At 17.1% G+C, this 18,229-nt stretch overlaps 7 protein-coding genes across 7 annotated transcripts; 2 read left to right on the top strand and 5 right to left on the bottom strand.

Annotated features, from left to right (window-relative positions):
• Window positions 1–202: 202 nt before the first annotated feature.
• Window positions 203–3,913, bottom strand: MSH6 (DNA mismatch repair protein MSH6, putative; the record flags this gene model as incomplete). The annotated part of the gene is made up of 1 exon (XM_028677204.1): window positions 203–3,913. One exon carries the CDS (start codon window positions 3,911–3,913, stop codon window positions 203–205), a length of 3,711 nt encoding a protein of 1,236 aa, XP_028533617.1.
• A 1,788-nt stretch (window positions 3,914–5,701) lies between these two features.
• PRELSG_1026900 (conserved Plasmodium protein, unknown function) lies at window positions 5,702–6,514 on the top strand (the record flags this gene model as incomplete). The annotated part of the gene is made up of 1 exon (XM_028677203.1): window positions 5,702–6,514. One exon carries the CDS (start codon window positions 5,702–5,704, stop codon window positions 6,512–6,514), a length of 813 nt encoding a protein of 270 aa, XP_028533616.1.
• Window positions 6,515–8,019: 1,505 nt separating this feature from the next.
• PRELSG_1026800 (conserved Plasmodium protein, unknown function) lies at window positions 8,020–9,255 on the bottom strand (the record flags this gene model as incomplete). The annotated part of the gene is made up of 1 exon (XM_028677202.1): window positions 8,020–9,255. One exon carries the CDS (start codon window positions 9,253–9,255, stop codon window positions 8,020–8,022), a length of 1,236 nt encoding a protein of 411 aa, XP_028533615.1.
• A 2,493-nt stretch (window positions 9,256–11,748) lies between these two features.
• SUMO (small ubiquitin-related modifier, putative) lies at window positions 11,749–12,241 on the bottom strand (the record flags this gene model as incomplete). The annotated part of the gene is made up of 2 exons (XM_028677201.1): window positions 11,749–11,864; window positions 12,055–12,241. The coding sequence occupies 2 exons, from the start codon at window positions 12,239–12,241 to the stop codon at window positions 11,749–11,751; spliced, it is 303 nt and encodes a 100-aa protein (XP_028533614.1).
• A 1,863-nt stretch (window positions 12,242–14,104) lies between these two features.
• Window positions 14,105–15,028, bottom strand: PRELSG_1026600 (conserved Plasmodium protein, unknown function; the record flags this gene model as incomplete). Its single annotated transcript, XM_028677199.1, has 6 exons — window positions 14,105–14,134; window positions 14,241–14,309; window positions 14,414–14,498; window positions 14,623–14,672; window positions 14,746–14,859; window positions 14,996–15,028. The coding sequence occupies 6 exons, from the start codon at window positions 15,026–15,028 to the stop codon at window positions 14,105–14,107; spliced, it is 381 nt and encodes a 126-aa protein (XP_028533613.1).
• Window positions 15,029–15,580: 552 nt separating this feature from the next.
• On the top strand, window positions 15,581–16,411 carry PRELSG_1026500 (conserved Plasmodium protein, unknown function; the record flags this gene model as incomplete). The annotated part of the gene is made up of 3 exons (XM_028677198.1): window positions 15,581–15,886; window positions 16,046–16,160; window positions 16,287–16,411. 3 exons carry the CDS (start codon window positions 15,581–15,583, stop codon window positions 16,409–16,411), a joined length of 546 nt encoding a protein of 181 aa, XP_028533612.1.
• A 143-nt stretch (window positions 16,412–16,554) lies between these two features.
• On the bottom strand, window positions 16,555–17,461 carry PRELSG_1026400 (60S ribosomal subunit protein L24-2, putative; the record flags this gene model as incomplete). The annotated part of the gene is made up of 3 exons (XM_028677197.1): window positions 16,555–16,596; window positions 16,743–17,260; window positions 17,416–17,461. 3 exons carry the CDS (start codon window positions 17,459–17,461, stop codon window positions 16,555–16,557), a joined length of 606 nt encoding a protein of 201 aa, XP_028533611.1.
• Between the last annotated feature and the right edge of the window lie 768 nt (window positions 17,462–18,229).

Below are 18,229 nucleotides of genomic sequence, written 5' to 3'. Positions count from 1 at the left end.
AAATATAGCATTAAAAAAAGGCAAGTATCTATGTAAATTAAAAAAAAATCTTAAAAATATTATAAATTAACATATATATATATATAAGATATTAAATAATTAAATATTCTGTATGCCATTGTAAAATATTAAGGAAAAAGAGTTATTACAAATTTCTAATATATATATAAGGATGACATTCATCTCTGTCTTTTTTTTTTTTTTAAGAAAAATCCTTTTTGAATTTATGAAATAATGTAGCTAAAGTTTGGTCATCACTTGCATTTAATAAAGAACGTATAATATTTTTATATTTTATAATTTTACAAAATTCATCTGTTACATTTTCAAATAATATTGATTTTTCATGTGCTAAATCAATTATTTCTTTTGGAAGTCCAGCTAATTTAGCTATATGAATACCAAATGATTTGGGGCACACTCCTTTTATAAATTTATACAAAAATATAATTTTTTCTTGTTCATCATCAATACTTAAACTCATATGATAGTTGGATATATTTCTATTATGCTTAACTTCTTCTACCAGTAAATGATAGTGTGTTGAAAAAATACACCTACATTTAATTACATCCGATATTTGTTCTAAGGTAGATAAAGCAATTGCTGTTCCATCAAAGGAAGATGTTCCTCTTCCTAATTCATCTAGTATAGCTAAGCTATATTTTGTACTTTGTTTTAATAAATTAGAAATATCTTCTAACTCTACTAAGAAGGTACTTTTTCCTTCAAATAAGTTATCACTTGATCCTAACCTAGTAAAAATTTTATCGACAATAGTTAATTCACAATATGTACTGGGAACAAATGCACCTATTTGTGCTAAAATAACAGAAATAGCTGTTTGACGTAATAAGGTACTTTTACCTCCCATATTTGGTCCTGTTAATAACAAAGTAGATTGTTCTTCCTGATCGCATCCCATGTAAATATTATTTGAAATAAAATTAGGCATTAATGTAGCAACGACAGGATGAATATTATTTTCTAAAATTAAAATTGGTTTTTTATTATCACTACTACTAGGAATGCTTTGAGAATTTTGTGTTTCTCCTACTTTCTCTTCTTTATTTATGTTTTTCTCCTTTTCTTTATTATCATAACATATTGGATGTAATAAAGGTCTAGTTAATGAGAAAGAAGTATTTAAAGCTACATATGAAAATGCTTGCAAACAATCTAATTCTGCAATTAATCTGCTTGCGGATACATATTTTTCATAATGAGCATAAAATAATTGAAATATTTTTTGAAAAAAAGGATAAATAGCATCTTTTTTTTCTTGCTCAATATCATCTAGCATTTCTACATAATTTTTTATTTCTTCATTTTGGACTCTAACATAACCTTTTTTAGCGGAAGTAATTTCAACTTCTTTTAAAAAAGATTTAGGTACATTGTCAGGACACTCTACTTCATACTTATATTTCGCATGAACAAACTTCAAAGTAGGTATTTTCAAATATTTTTTCATATTGTTTAATATTTGATTTAACTGATTTTCAATATCTTTTTCTTTTTTATTTATCTGATCAATTATTTCATCACAACCTTCAGCAGGTTTATATTCCTTTTCTCCATCAAACTCAATTTTTTGCAAAAATTCATTGGTAATATTTTCTATATCTGGAAAAGACCCTTTTAAATCGTTTCTTTTATTATCAGGTGTATTACATATTTCGAAAAGACGAGATGGTAATTCTTCATCTTTGTCTATAGTATTTATTTCCTTTAATAAAGTATCTATTTCTTTAAATGCATTTAAAAAGGTTACAAATTCTCTTAATTTTGTGTTTACAATATTATCAAAAAAAACAGCACCTCGTTCACTTTGTGATGCTTGAATGCAAATTTTGTTTAAAAGTCTTTCTATATCAGGTAATTTCTTTAATTTTAATCTAATTAAAGACAAAATGTGCTCATTTTTTCTTAAAAAATCTACAACATCTAACCGTTCATTAATTTTTTTGCAATCTAGTAAGGGGCTGCATATCCACCTTCTTAAATTACGAGCACCGAAATTAGTACATGTTTTGTTCACATAATCATATAATGAATTTTTTGTATCTCCTGACTGAGTTTCTAATATTTCTAAATGTTTTAGCGCGGTTGCATCTAATATCATATAATTTTCTTTTTTAAATAAATCGTAATGTTCTACTTTGCAGAATTTAAAAATTTTCTTATCTAATAATAATGATCTCAAATAAACAATAAATCCTCCAAATGCGCAAATTACACTATTTTGTTCTTTATATATTTCTAAGCTTTGGGGCATATTTTCAAAATATTTATTAATTTCATCAAAAGACGAAATTATATTAGGAAAGTTGTTTAAACTAGTTAATTCAGGAGAAGTGGCAATATTTTTAAAAATAGATAAAACTTCTTTATTAATATTTTTAGAACAATATAGAATCTCTGCAGGACATAACTGAGCAAGAATTGTTCTCAATTCGATTCTCGATTCATCGTCATTGCAATATCCTACTGCAATATATGAAGTAGCAATATCGCTGACTACAAATCCAAAATTACATTTAGTTTTTGATTGGCTATTGGAATCATCTACTTCTTCTATTTCATCAAAATAAAAACAAACTAAATATTTTGTTTCAGCTGTTAGCATATTATCATGTAATATTGTTCCTTTTGTATATATTTCATTAATTTCTCTTTTAATAGCTTTATCTTTTGGCCCTGAACACTCCTTATTTCTCTGTTCCATTTCTTTAGGGGTTTCCATTTGTTCAATTACAACAACCTTATGTCCACTATTAATAACTTTTTTTGCATAAAAATGTAATGACTGCTCAGGAAATCCTAAATGCGGCTTTTGCTCTCCACCCATCCAATTCAATCCACATATAGTATGCATAAAGCAAGCATCAATATAAAATATTTCATAAAACCTTCCCATTTTAAAAAATATTATTTTATCAAAATTTTTAGCCTTGATTTTCCAAAATTGCTGCATACCTGGAGTATAATGAGCTTGTTTATATTCCAATGCCCACTTGTGATCAGGTGGGGGAGTCCACATTGTTGTGCAGTCATAATTAGGACTTTCAGGGTTATTGAGATTACTATCTCTGATATATTGTGGTTGTATCCATTTAGGAAACTCAAAAGTATTACAATACAAAAAGTACTGTTCTATATATAATCGGAATTTGTCATTAGTCATACTAATTGGTAGACTTAAATATTTGTTTCTTAGAAAATCTAATTCTTGTGATTTTTTTGTATCCTCTCCTTTTCTTTTTTGTATATACTTTATATCATTGGATCTATTTTCATTGAATACTGTTTCCTCTATTTTTTCATTTGGTTGATACAATAAATTGCTTAATTTGCCATCAACTCCTTTGTTATTTATATTTTTAATTTGTTCCTTTTGTTTATTATCAATTGCATCTTCACTTGATGCGTCAAGAACAATTTTTCTCTTCTTTTTTATAATAATATCATCTTCTGTACTTGATTCTTCATTGGGAATATACTCTTTATTATAAATTGCATCGTTTTTATTATTATCATTATCAAAAAGCATATTATGCATCTTACTATTTTTCTCTTCATTATTCTTTTCTGTATTAGATGTAAAGTTATCCAACATATTTAATTTTGAATTTAATTCAACTATTTTTTTATCATTATTATCATTATTATCGTTAGTATTTTTATTATCATTATTTAAACAATTTTCATTTTTATCTTCTATATTGCTACATACTTTATTTTCATTTCCGTTATTTCCTTTTCCTACATCTAATTTATTATTTAAATCATTTGTAGTTACTTCATTTTTTTTTACTTTAGTGTTGTTTGTTTTAAAAAAGCTTAAAATAGATGACTGTTTTTTATTTGAGTAGGAAGGACATGAAGAATTTTCTTTATTAGCTTCAGGCATTTCTTCTATTTTTTAAATTCTTATAAAAAAAAAAATATATATATATATATAATAAAATTTAAATAATCAGAGATGAAATGAATAATGAATTATATAATTTTTATTAATCTATTAAATCTATATAACACATAAGCAATTTTTTGAAAATTTTGAAAAGTTGTAAAAAAAATAAAAATTTTTTTTTTTATAATCTAAATTATATTCGCATATATCATTTTAAAAAAAAAAAAAAATTTAAATATCTTTATATATTATTATTATTATTATTATACAATTATTTTATATTTCTTAATATATTTCTATTATTATTTTCTTTTTAATAATCTATTAGTATGTGCATAAAAGATTTTCTAATAAAGAATTTCATTAGTTTTTTTTTATAAAAATCATAATTTATTCATTATATATATGAAAATATACTTTTCTTTTTATGTTAATTTTATTTTTTCATCACTAAATTTTATAAATAGTTAATCTTTTTTTCATATAATTTAATCGTGTCTATTAACTAAGAAACTTACACATGTATATATATATATATGTCTAGGAAAAATATATCCTCTTTTTTTATATTATTATTAATTAAAAAATATACAAATAATGTTTTTATATATCTACATATATGTATTACCTTAATATTAATATAAATTTAAATTTTTCTTTTTTTCTTTATATATCATCTATTATATATATACAATGTATAGATATTTTGTGTTATTTTTATAAAAAAAAAAAAAAGTTATTCAATTTAACTATTATGAAATATTTCAAATGTATTATTATTAAAAATTTATAATTGGAGGAATTACTATTTTTATATATTCCTTAAATTTTTTCTTTTTTTTTAAATATATGTATATATAGACTTATGAAATAAAAAGGGAAAAAAAGATAAAAAAAAAGAAAATGCATATATTTACTTATATTTATAAAAATAAAAAAACATAAAAACTATTTATATAACTAATTTATATATATATATATAGTTTTCAATATTCATTTTCTTTTTTTTATTCCATTTTGATAAATTTTATTATTGTTGCATAATTTTAACTTTAGTGTGTAATTTATTTATATTAGGTATTAAAAAATGTTTAAAAAAATTAATGTAAAAAATTAACTTTTTCTATTTTAACATTATGTTAAAAAAAAAAAATTGTTCTCTTTTTTAAAAAAAAAAAAAAAAAATATAATAAAATTTATATTGTCATTTCAAAGGTTATGAATAATATATTAACATGAAGTATCTCTTCATCCCTACTATAACTTATAAATTTTAGATAGTAGTTTTAAAATTAAAAAGAAAATAATTAAAAAATTAAAAAAGTAAATTTACTTAAATATAAAAAAAACAATACTAGAAAAAAAAAAAAAAAAAAATGGAATCATATTAATGCAACATTTGTGAATTTTTTTTTTTTTTTTTTGCTTTTTTTTTTTTCATTTTATTACTATTTTAAAGGCGAATATATATCATAAAAAATAAAGATAACTCAGATAGAGATGCTACTAAAAAAAAAAAATTAATAAAAGCTAGTGTATATTAACAGTTAAATTAGATAATAAAATATATAGTTTTATAAGGAGTTTGTGTGTATAATACATATAATATATATATATATATATATATATATATATATATAATGTACATTTTATAACATTTTATGATATTTTTTTTGAATATATTGAAAATTTTAATGAACAATTATTTTTTATTTATTTTTTTTATTTTGATAAATAGAAAACAATAAAATTATTAAAAATATTTTTCATTTAATTTAAAAAAAAATGGCTAATATATTGACTATGCAGTTTTTATCATCTGATGAAGAGGATGAAAACTATGATATTGAGGAGGAATTAAGGGAAGAAATGAAGAAAAAAAAAAAGAAAACAAGAAAGGAAAGAAGTTTAAAGAATGTTGAAAATACAATAAAAAATGCAATAATAAAAGAAAAAATAGATAAAACATATAATGAAATTAATCAAGAATATGAGAAGTTATACAAGCATGAAACACACATTGATAAAGAAGATTTTTTGTTACAATTTCATAAAAAATATCCACAAATAGAGAAAAATTACAATACAAAAAAAAAATTACTAAATCATATAAATAAATACTGCTCTTTAGACGAAGAAAATTCTGCTATATTAAATGTAAAAGAATTTAAGAAATTATGTAGAAATAATAATAATAATAATGATATATCAGAGACTGTTAAGAATGCATTAGAATCTTTTTATGATAATAATTCAGTAGATATAGAAAAAAAATATATGTATGCAGGTAAAATTTATACAATAAAAAAAAAGATTGATAAAACATCTGTTGCATATAAAAGATATTTAAAAACAAAAAATAAAACGGATTTGGGAGGTAATTTTAAAAATATTGATAAACTTATACAAAGTATTCAAGAAAATAAACAAATTAATACAGTTGATAAATCAACAGAAGACTGGAAAAATTACAAAATAGCTAATTCTATAGACGAGGAAAAATTAAAATCTAAACAGAATTATTTGGAGAATAAATTTTTTGCAGAAAATGTAGAAAGAAAGTTATTTGAAAGTAAAGTTAAAAAAAAGTTGACATAGTTATGGGAAAAAAAAAAAAAAAAGAAACAAAATAAAATAATAATACTTCTGTTTAACTTCTTTATTCATTGAATTCTAAAAAGAAAAAAAACTTTTTTTTTATTAAATTTATATATACATAAATAGTATCTTAATATTTTTACATTTTATTCTAAAATTTTTTTTTATATGTATTCAATTAATTTATTAATATATATTAGTAATTTTAAAACTTTCACATTATTTTTATTTCATCTTTTTTTTTTTTTTTGGTTGTTACGAGTATTTTGAAGATTCAGTATATTTATATCTATTCATCTTTTTTTTTTTTTTTTTTATTTAGTTTATTTTTTCTTATTTTTATATAATTTTAATGGTTGTTGACTATTTATTTTATATATTATAAAATAGTCTCTATTTTGAAAATTACAAATGAAGATTCATATATTTTTAAAGTTTTGTTTTAAATATGATGATTTTTTTTTTTTTCAACGTTTTGTTTTTTCTTTTCTTTGAGTATTGATATAATATATATGTTCTTTTTCTTATTTTTCTTCTTTTTTTTTTGTTTTTTGTTCTTTATTTTAAAATAAAAATTTTCCAAGATTTGATCAAACATTAAAATTTTGTATCCTTTTAAAAAATATTGTGATAATAATAAAAATAAAGCTTTTCATATTTGATAAACATTAAATCATTATTTTGTTTTATAAAATTTATTTATTTATTTTTTTTTTTTTTTTACTTATTTGTTTTTTTAATGTAGAAAAAATGTATTTATAAAAATTTCCAAAGTACAGTTTTTTTTTATTTTTCAGACATGAAAAAAAAAAAAAAAACTTATTCTATAAACGTATATATAATTATATATATAGAAATACAAGAGATATATGAAAAGGATATATATAATAAAATATATATAGAAAAATTTTTTTTTTTCTTTTTATGTATGTATTATTCATAAAAATTAATATTTATGAATTAAAATTTTTAAAATATTTAAAATATATTTAAACCTTCAAAAAAAAAAAAAAAAAAAAAAAAAATGAAAATAAAAATAAAAATAAAAAATTCAATTAGAAACATAATGAAGACATTAAAATTAATATAAAACATAAAAGTGTATAATTTTTAAAACTATATAAAATAAACTTGAAACTTTGTTACGTATAAAAAATTTTTACAATTGCTTATTAAATACTGATTACTTTGAAACTCTATAATGTTTCTTTATTCTGTTATTTTAATTAATACCATATATATATATAACATATAAAATAATTATAATATAAAAAATTTTAATACAAAATAATTTCTTTTAAAAAATTTTATTTTTTATTCTTTTTTAGCCCGTTACTTTTTAATTTACTTTTTTTCTTATTTCATTTTTTTACTATTTTACTTTTTTTTTTTTTCACATTATTTATATTCCATTTTGTGAATAGAAATATAATAATATTATAATTTGGATTTTTAAAAAAAAATAAAAGGTACATATATGTATGATAATTAAATAGAAGTGAATCTCAATATTTTCTCTGCTTTATATGTTGATTTTTATTCATTCTTTTGAATTCATTTTGCTGATATGTAGTTCTTTCTGGGTTACTATAAATATTTTCATCATGTTTCTTATATGCTTTTCTATTTTTATTTTTTTTTTTTTTCATAAATGGCCTTATTGGAAGAGTTATGAAAAAAAAGAATATTTTTAAAATAAAAGTAATAATAAAAATTGTCCATCTCAATAATAAATAAATTGTTTTTTTAATAAATTTAAATATTACAAAGAAGAAATAAAAGAAGATATACAAATGTATAACATTAACTATAGTAAAGAATATTAATAAAATAATTTGATCATATAATTTTACTGGTATTATTCCCTTTATATCTGGATTTATAGAATATAAATGATCTAACAAAGATTCTGAATTACTTTGTAATTTTCCTAAAAAAATTTGTATATTTTCATTAATATTACTTTTATATAATTCTAATTTGGGTTTTGTTTGAATTAGGATATTCATTAAAATGTTTTTTGTTGTTAATGTAATTTCTGTAGTTTTTTTTTTTAATAAAGCTATATATTGATTTGCCTGAATATTTTTTAGAATTATCATAAAATTTTTCATATGATTATTCTCTAATAATAACTTATTATATGTATGTAACTTTCCACGAATTATAAGACTATATATCTTGATAACTTTTATAAATAAATCTTTATAATCAGATATTTTACTTTTCATATTTGAAATATATGTTTTTTCAACTAATATTATATAAAAAGTTTTATATATTTTATAAATTTTAAAAAGATAACTTTTAAATATATCATAAGATATTATGTAATTATCTTCCTTATTACCCCTACTTTTGTAGGTATCTTTTTTATTTTCTCCATTTTCTTCTACATTCATAATTTTATTTTCTAAATTACTTATTTTATCCTTTAATTCATTCATTTCTCTTTTTTTCTTACTTAATTCTTCATTACATTTCGTATCGCTAGCTTTCAACTGTTTATTGCATTTTGTTTCGTTTTCCTTGCAATTATTTAATTGTAATTGAATTTCGCTAATTTTTTTACTATTTTCCATACATTTATTCAATTTTTCTTCAGTTAATTTCATTTTTTGAAGAATTAAATTTTTTTCTTCTTCACATGTATTTGATTCCCCATTTTTATTGGATTCACACTTTATAAAATTTATAATAAATACAAAAAGAAAAAAAAATACAATAGTAGATAATTTCATTTTAAAATATTTCAATATTGAAATTAATTTTTCTGGTAATATATATTTAAGTATTTATGATATTTTTTTTTGAATATCTTTTAAAAGTAATTTTACTAATACATATATTTTTTTTTTTTTCCTTATTTTTGTCCCTTTTTATATATATTTTTTTTTTTTTTTTTGTTGTTTTTTTTATTATATATATGTATTTTTAAAGTTATGTCAAATTATATATATATATATATATATATATATATATAAACAAAAATCCTATCCTTTAATTAAAAAAAAAATAAATAAATCTTTAATTGTAAATATTAATTAAATATATAAATTCATTTTTTTTACTTTATTTTGTTACATTTTCAATTAAATTATTTTTTTTTTTTTTTTAATTCTTTATTTTATTATTTTAGGTATTTTCCTTTTTTTTTTTTTTTTTATTATTATTTAAAAAGAAAAAAAAAACTAAGACTATAAAATGTATAAATATTTTTTAAATTAAAATTTAAAAAAAAAAGATGTACATATTGCATAATTACCTAGAGGTGTATATATGTATAAATTAATATATTTATAAAAATATAAATAATTTTTAATACAATTTATTTAGTTTTTTTTTTTATTTATACATCTTTTTATTAAGATTTTTTAATCAGTGCTTAAATTTTTATATTTTTTTTGAAATTAAATAATTATACACAGCAGGGTAAAATACATAATTTAAATTACAGAAAAAGTATGTAGACTAATGAACAATTCTTAAGTAAAAAAAAAAAAAAAATTATTCATGAAGAATATATATTATTGTTATACTACCAAAAAAAAAAGAAAAAAAAAAAGAGCATAATTAATATTAATAAATATTATATAAAGATAGTTGAAATTTCTAAAGAAAAAAATTAAAAAAATAAATTAAAAAGTTAAAAATATTAATATTAACATTAGAAAATAATGAATTTTTTTTTATATTAAAACATTTAATGTCTTTACTTAAAATTTTGAAGTAAACAAACTTATTCATTATATAAATATATTTATATATAATAAAGAATATTATACAACTATACTTCTATCTCAGTAACTAGAATTTTATTATATGGTAAAAACTTTTAGAAAATTTTTATTTTTCAAATGCTTCCTTTTTATTAATGCTTAAATTATTTTAAGGTAAAAACAACTTTATCTTTTGGTTGTTAGTCTACTATTTTCATATATACTTTATTTAATTTATTATTATAATTTTTCTAAAATATTTTTGGAAATATTTCATTATTTACTTTTTGTTAAAATATAAAAAAATTAAAAGGCAAATTTTAATGAAAAAAGTATTACATTAGGAACACTGATTGTTAATAAATAATTTATAAAAGATAGTTATATAGTATGAACTTTTTTATTATATTAATTTTTATGGAAAAAACACAATTTTTAAAATGCTTGTTTACTGATGAAATAGAAGTATTGAAGTAAAAAAGAAAAATATAAAAATAATATAGTTTCATTTTAATGTTAGAACATAAGAATATAAATAATAAAAAATTATATTATTGGATACAAAAAATAAATAAATAAATAAATATATAAAATAAAAAAGTAATAATAAATAAGTATTACAAATAAAAATACAACATTAAACAATAACATTAATATAGACAAGAAGAAATTATTGTATTTTCTATAATTATAATAAAATAACTTATTCTTTTTTTTTTGTATTTAAAAAGAATTTTTTTTTTTTTTTCTTTTTATTATTTTAGAAATTTAGAGATTTTATTATAAAAATATATTCTTTTAAATTTATTTTTTTCTGTATTTTTCTTATTTTTTTTTTTTAAATAAATTTATAGAAGCTAAATTTACTATATATTTGTATTTTATATATTATAATGATGTGGTATTCTTAAAATCAAATAAACATTTTATAAAAATTTTATATTTAAAAAAAGAAGAAAAATAACTTACAAAAATTTAAATTTGTAATAATAATAGAAAATATTATTAAAACTATTGAACGTATATAATAAATTATTTAAAATTTTGATAAAAGGAAGAATAAAAAAAAAAAAAAAAATAATAAATTATAAAAAATGGAAAAAATATAAATAAGCCTTTTTAATGAAATATGAATGCATATATTTCTTTTTCCTTTTTTTTACTCTTATTTTTAGAATTTTACTTTTTAATCTTTTTTACTCTTTTTTATTTTCTTTTTAAATTAAAAAGCCCAAATTATAAATTTTATTATGTATCCTTTTATAATATATGTATAAACTTTTTTAATATTTTATAAAATATATTAATATATGAAGTGATAAATTTTTATTTATTTATATACATTTTAAAATAAAAAGAACAAATATAAAGCTTAGTGCATTTCTTATATAAAAATACTATGATGACAATATTGGTTAATTTCTTATATGTAAATATGCCAAACTTTTTAACTTTTTTTTTATATATATATATATATATAAAGTGTGTGAAATATTTTTAAATAAAAAAAAAAATTTAAATATTTCCTCCTGTTTGTTGTACCATTGCATCAATAACATCACCATCTTCAATACAAAGTTGATCAGGAGTACTATCCCCATGTATTCTATCTCCATCATATAAAAAGCGAACTAAAAAAAAAGGAATAAATAAATATTATATATATATATATGTTGTATAAAATCTAAAAAAATATAAACATATTACTTGTAAAAAAAAAAAAAATAAATAAAATAATAATAATTATTTAAATTCATATATATTTGTATTATTTATTATTTTCTTTTTGCTTCTAATTTGTTTTTGTTTCGTTTTTTGTACCTGCTTCCATTGATTGACCAAGGCGATTGCAATAAACTTCCATTAATTTTTCAAGTTTTGTTTTTCTTTTTATTTTAAAAAAAACTTCGGCTCCATCTGGTGATCTAACTTTTACTTGAATATGTTCACCTTGATTGTTATTAGTCGTCCCACTGGTATTATTAATTGTTGATGTTTCATCCACCATTCTTTTTTATTATAATTATTATTATATTTAACTATATTTTTTTTTATGTTTTTTATTCCCTTTATTTTTCTTTTTTTTTAGAAATTAAAAAATAAAAAAAAAAAAAAAAGCATATACAATAATATTATTGTTACTAATACATTAATTTTTTAAAAGATATTTCTTATATTTTTCTTAAAATATTAAAAAATTTTACAAAAAAAAAGAAAAATAAAAGAAAAAAAAAATTTCTTAAATATTTAAATATAATTTTTAAAAAGAATGTTAGGGATTATTTTATTTAATATGTTAAAAAAAATTAAATCTTTAATTTATTATTCAAAATATTTTAGTGAAAGAAATGGGAAAAAAAAATTTATTATTATTCTAAATTACTGTTAAAAATTTATACAAAAAAAAAAAAAAAAAATAGTATTTATAAATGCATCATATATATAAACTTGCAATAAGATTTTTATATACACTTTTTAATATTATTGAAGCTCAAATTTTTTTTTTTTTATATTAAAAAGAATATGTCGTTCAATTGAACGAATAAAAGGGTTTTTATTTTTATTTTTACTTTTTGTTTTATATCAAATTCAAACACCACATAAAATATATATCATAAAAAAAAAGTATATATTTTATTTTTTTTTATTTTTTAATTCAATGCACTCAAGCTAGAAACATAAGAATATATGAAAAATAACCTTCGTTTTTTTTTTTTTTTTTTTATGTATTCGCTATAAATGTAGTATCAAATAAAATTTAGGTCTCTTGGAAAATCATAAGAAATAAGAAATGTAACAAATATTCATATAATATACGCAGATACACATATATATAAATAGATACATTTTTACATTTTTATACGAAGTTTATTCTTTAAAATCAGAGAAATCAATAAAAAAAAAATTATAAAAAAAATAGAGAAATAAAAAAAAAAAATTTTCAAGTTTCATTTTGATATTATTAATAGTATTATATATTTTTTATTAAAAAGTTTCCCAAATTTTTAATTTTTTTTGTATTAAGAAAATATTAAATAGTTAATATTTTAATAAATTATAACACACTTTTTTTATTTTTTTACTAAATTTTTCTGTTTTAATAAATATTTGTTGTATCCTTTTTTACACACAAGTTATAATACTTTACACAAAAATACATACATATATATATATTTATCTACTTATATGTTTTTACGTTATTATTTCAATTGTTTTACATATATAGGAAAATCTTTTTATTATTTATCCTAATCAAATATATATATATAGGAGAGATTTTTAAAATATAATTAAAATGATACTTCTTTTCTAATTATAAGAATGAATGATGATTTCAATTTAGTTAATTCTATTAAAATACATATTTTTTTTTTCCATTTTAAAAAAGTTATTCTTTGTATTTGCCTAATGTGAATAATACACTCTTTTATCCATGCATCCTATATTAATACAAAAATATTTTCTGTTTTTTTTGTAATTCTTGCTTCATATATATACAAAAAAAAATTAAATATTTTACTGTTGATTTTTTAAAATTGAGTATTTGATGTGAATCCTTTTAAATGAAAGTTGAAACAATTTAGTTTAAAACACTATACAATGAAATATTCATTTATAAAGATTAATAATTACTTAGTATGATTTATAAAAAAATATTCTTTCTTTTTGAAAATTTTTATTAATTTAAAGTATTTAAGTTTCATTTAACAAAAAAAAAAAAAAAAGAAAAAAGAAAAAAGAAAAAAGAAAAAATGAAAAAATGAAAAAAAAAATTCTATTAAGTGAAGAAATAATATGAACCCTATGTTATAAAAAAAAAAATAATGAAAGTTTATAAAAACAGTTCTGTCTTTTAATGAAAATCCTATTTTTAAGAATTGTTATTTGTTTCCTTTTCAATCTATAAAATATATTAAAAAAAAAAAATAATAATAAAAAATAAAAATAACTGTTTAATAAAATGTAAAAAAAAAAAAAAAATAGATTAATAGTTATAAAATTTTTACACATTCATGAGTTTGTACAAATTGTTCTTTTAAATTTGATAACTTATCAACTAGTTTTTTTCTTAAATCCTAGAAAAGAGAAAAAAAAAAATATATTATATATATAATATATATATTTTTTATTATACATTTTAAAAATGAAAATTTTAAATAACTTCAAATATATTTCTAACCAACAACTGAGGGGTAAACTTTTCATATTCAGCAATTTCTTCTTTTAACTCTTTTTTTAAATCATCTCTCGGTTTTCTAATAAAACTAATATAAAAAAAAACATAAAATAAAATGATATAGTTACACTCAACAAAACAAAGAAAAATAATTTATTAAAACAATTTAAAATAATCACAATTTTTATTTTTTGTATATTTATATAATCTACATTTTTGATACTTTCCTATAGCATTCTTGCTCATTTGTAGTATTATCAATCTAACATTAAAAAGAAATATATATATGATATAATTTATTATTCATAAGAATTTTTTTTATTAAAATTATTTACTATTTCTAATGAAGCTTCACATTTTTTTCTAAAATATAATTCATTAGTTAAAATATGTTTCAATCTATTATTTTGATGTAGTGTAGCTTCAATCATTCTAGATATCTCTTTTAGCTTCAAGAAAAAATTAAATAAAAATTGTGTTAAATTTTAAAATAAAAGCAAAAAAGAGGTATTTTCATAATTATCAGAAGTATTTTATTTTATCTTATTTTTTATATATTTCAAAATTATTCTTTATTTATATTACTCTTTTTAATGAGCTAATTTGATTTTCATCCATGGTCAACTTTCTATATAATATAAAATAATATTAATTGAAATATTTATGTATGAAATAGCTAATATAAAAGAAATATTCTTTTGAATGTTATTTAAATTTTATTATGTTTATATATTTTTTATTATTATCATAAAAAAAAAAAAAAAAATACATATATATATATATATATTATTATTTTTTATATTTCAAAAAAAAAAATATAAAATAAAATAGATAAGAATATTATATTTTCATTAAAAATTATGAATATTTTTTTTTTTTTATGTTTTTGTAAAAAACATTTTACGTAATATTTTATAATTAATAAATTATTATGCTTTAATTTTTGATAACACTTTATTTTATTTTATTTTTTTTCCTTTCTTTTCAGTTAAGATGGGGAATGCTATAAACGATTATACATATGTTTTTCATAATTCAACTTTATATATGTTTTTATATATATTAATACAATTACTTTTTTTTGTTTTTAATATTATTGGTAACAATAAATTTGTACAAAAGTATTCTTTTAAATTTATAAAAAAAATAAGAAAGTCTTATGATTATTATATGAGATCAGCACTTTATAACGATATTAACAAACAAATTGAAACTTTGCAGAAAAAAATTGAAAAATATAATAAAATTATTGACGAAAATAATAAAAAAAACAAACATTTAAGTGAATATGATTTATTAATATTGAATGGGAAATATACAAGAAAAGTTCTTAAAGAAGAAAAAAATTTAAATGAATTGAAAGAAATGAAAAAGAATGATAACAAAAATAACTATTTTAGTAAAATAAGTGATACAATTATTTTATGTTTATGTTCAAAAAATAAATTAATTAGACATATAAAAAATCAAATATATGTATGTAATTTTTCTTGAATTATTCCTGTCTATAGCTTTAATTTTTTATTTTACTTTAATTTTTTTTTTTTTCCTTATATATTTAATATATAATAAAATTAAATATACTTTTCTAAATAATAAAGTAGAATTTATTTCATTTTTCTTAATTTCTGATAGGTCGTATTTATTTTCTTAATTTTAAATTATTTTACTAATAATAACTTAAGAGAATCATGTTTAAAAATTCATTCCCATTTAAAATTTCAAAATAATTTTAAAATAACACCTTCAGGTTTAGAACAATTATATTATTCAAATACTATTGTTACTAAAATGAATATATTAAAGAACGTGTATTTACTTTCATTTTTAATTATTATTAAAATTTTAATTTTTTTTTTTTTTTCTTTCTTTTTAGATCCTTGCAGAAATAATTTACTTCATTTCTTAGGTGGCTACAACATTACAAACTTATTTTTCTTCACAATGAAGCAAAATTTTATTAATTTATTTTCATTGATCAAAAGAAAGCATATTCAATAATACTTTTTAAATTAAAAATAAAAAGATAGACAAAATATAGTTAAATAAAAAAAAAAAAAATTTTTTGTTAATAATAAAGAAAATATATATATAATTAAAAAACACAAAATATATCATTTTTTTTTTTTTTTTTAATTTGAATTTTAAACCAACTCTAAATATTTGTTTTTTTTATGCTCAGTTGCCTAAAAGAAAAAAAAAAAAGAAAATATAAAATATACATTTATGAATATATAAAAATATGTGTATTTTTCAAGTTTTATTTTTAAAGTAAACGCATTTGCATAGATTTAAAAAAAAAAATATATGTATTTATGTACATATATATTACCTCTTTAATTGAATTGATATCTGCCTTAAATTTAAGTAAACTATCCTTTTCTTTATGAATAATATCTTCATTTTCAAATGTATTCTTAATTAAATCAGTTTTAATTTCTTCTTTTTCATTAGTAATCAAGTCATTAAGAGTATTTTCATATTCAGTATTTTTCAAGAGTAAAGGATTTTTTTTAATATAATTTAAAGATAAATTAATGTTTTTATCAGAGCTTTCTTTAATTCTATTTTTATAATATCGTAATTTTCTTTTTTCTTTAATTTCATCAATTTTTTTCATTGCATTAATTGTTTTAATAAATAAATCTCTATCATATTTTATTGGTTCATTTCTAATTTTTTCAAATTCAAAAGTTTTATCATAATTCAATTCTTTTTTTCTTTCCTTCCTATATATTTTCGTCCATTTTACTTTACGAGGATTATGTTTTGCTTTAAAATGTTTATGACATTTACTACGACAAAAACGAAAAATATTGGCATCATTTCTTATAAAATATATTCCATGTCCTGAAAAAAATTTATAAAATTTTATGTAATTTTGTTTATATATCACTTTTTATTAAGATTTTTATTAAATTATACAATTCTATATATATATATATATATATATATATATATGTATACTATTTAGTTTTTATAAAAATATTTATATATATAATTACCTGGATAAATATTTCCTGAGCAATACCAGCACTTTTCTATTCGCATTTTATGAAGAAAAAAAAGAAAAAAAATTTAATTATAAGAATTATTCATATAAATTATTTTATAATTAATAAAACTTATTTTAAAAATAAAATAATTCTATTTATTCTTATTTTACATATATAATATTTTTATAATTTTATGTTATTTATAAAATTATATATTATTTTTATGATATCACATTTTTATTAATTTATTTGAATTCCTTAAAAATATATTTTTTTTTTCATTATTTTTTTTTTTTTTTTCATTTTTTTTTTTATTATTCATTTTTTTCTGTACAAGTTTCGTTTATATATATATATATATATTATTTTTTTTTATACAAAAATTTTAAAGAAAAAAAAAATATATTAAAAAAATAATACCATTATGAAATTATTTATACAAAAAAAAACATATATGATACCATTGTTTTTTTTTTTTCTTATTTATAGAATTACTTTTTTTTTTTTTTACTTTTAGTATATAAAAATGTTGTAATTAAAGAAAATGTATGTATTTCAAAAATAAAGAAAATATATATATATATATATATATATATATATGCATATTAAAAATCAATGTTTTTTTTTTTTTTTTCTATATAATTCTAAATCCTTATAAAAAATTTAATTTTAAATAATAAAAATTACTTTTGCTTTATTATTATTTAAATAAAAAGATATCTTGTAAAAATATTAAGAATTTTTTTTTTTTATTTAAAAAACACAAAAAATAAGCATCATGAATAATGTACAACTTTTTTTTTTTAAATATAATAGTTTTAAT

Source organism: Plasmodium relictum, assembly GCF_900005765.1.
Source record: "Plasmodium relictum strain SGS1 genome assembly, chromosome: 10".
Lineage (NCBI taxonomy): Eukaryota > Apicomplexa > Aconoidasida > Haemosporida > Plasmodiidae > Plasmodium > Plasmodium relictum.
The sequence above is the reverse complement of the archived record's forward strand: the minus strand, read 5'-3'. Positions and strand labels throughout refer to the sequence as shown.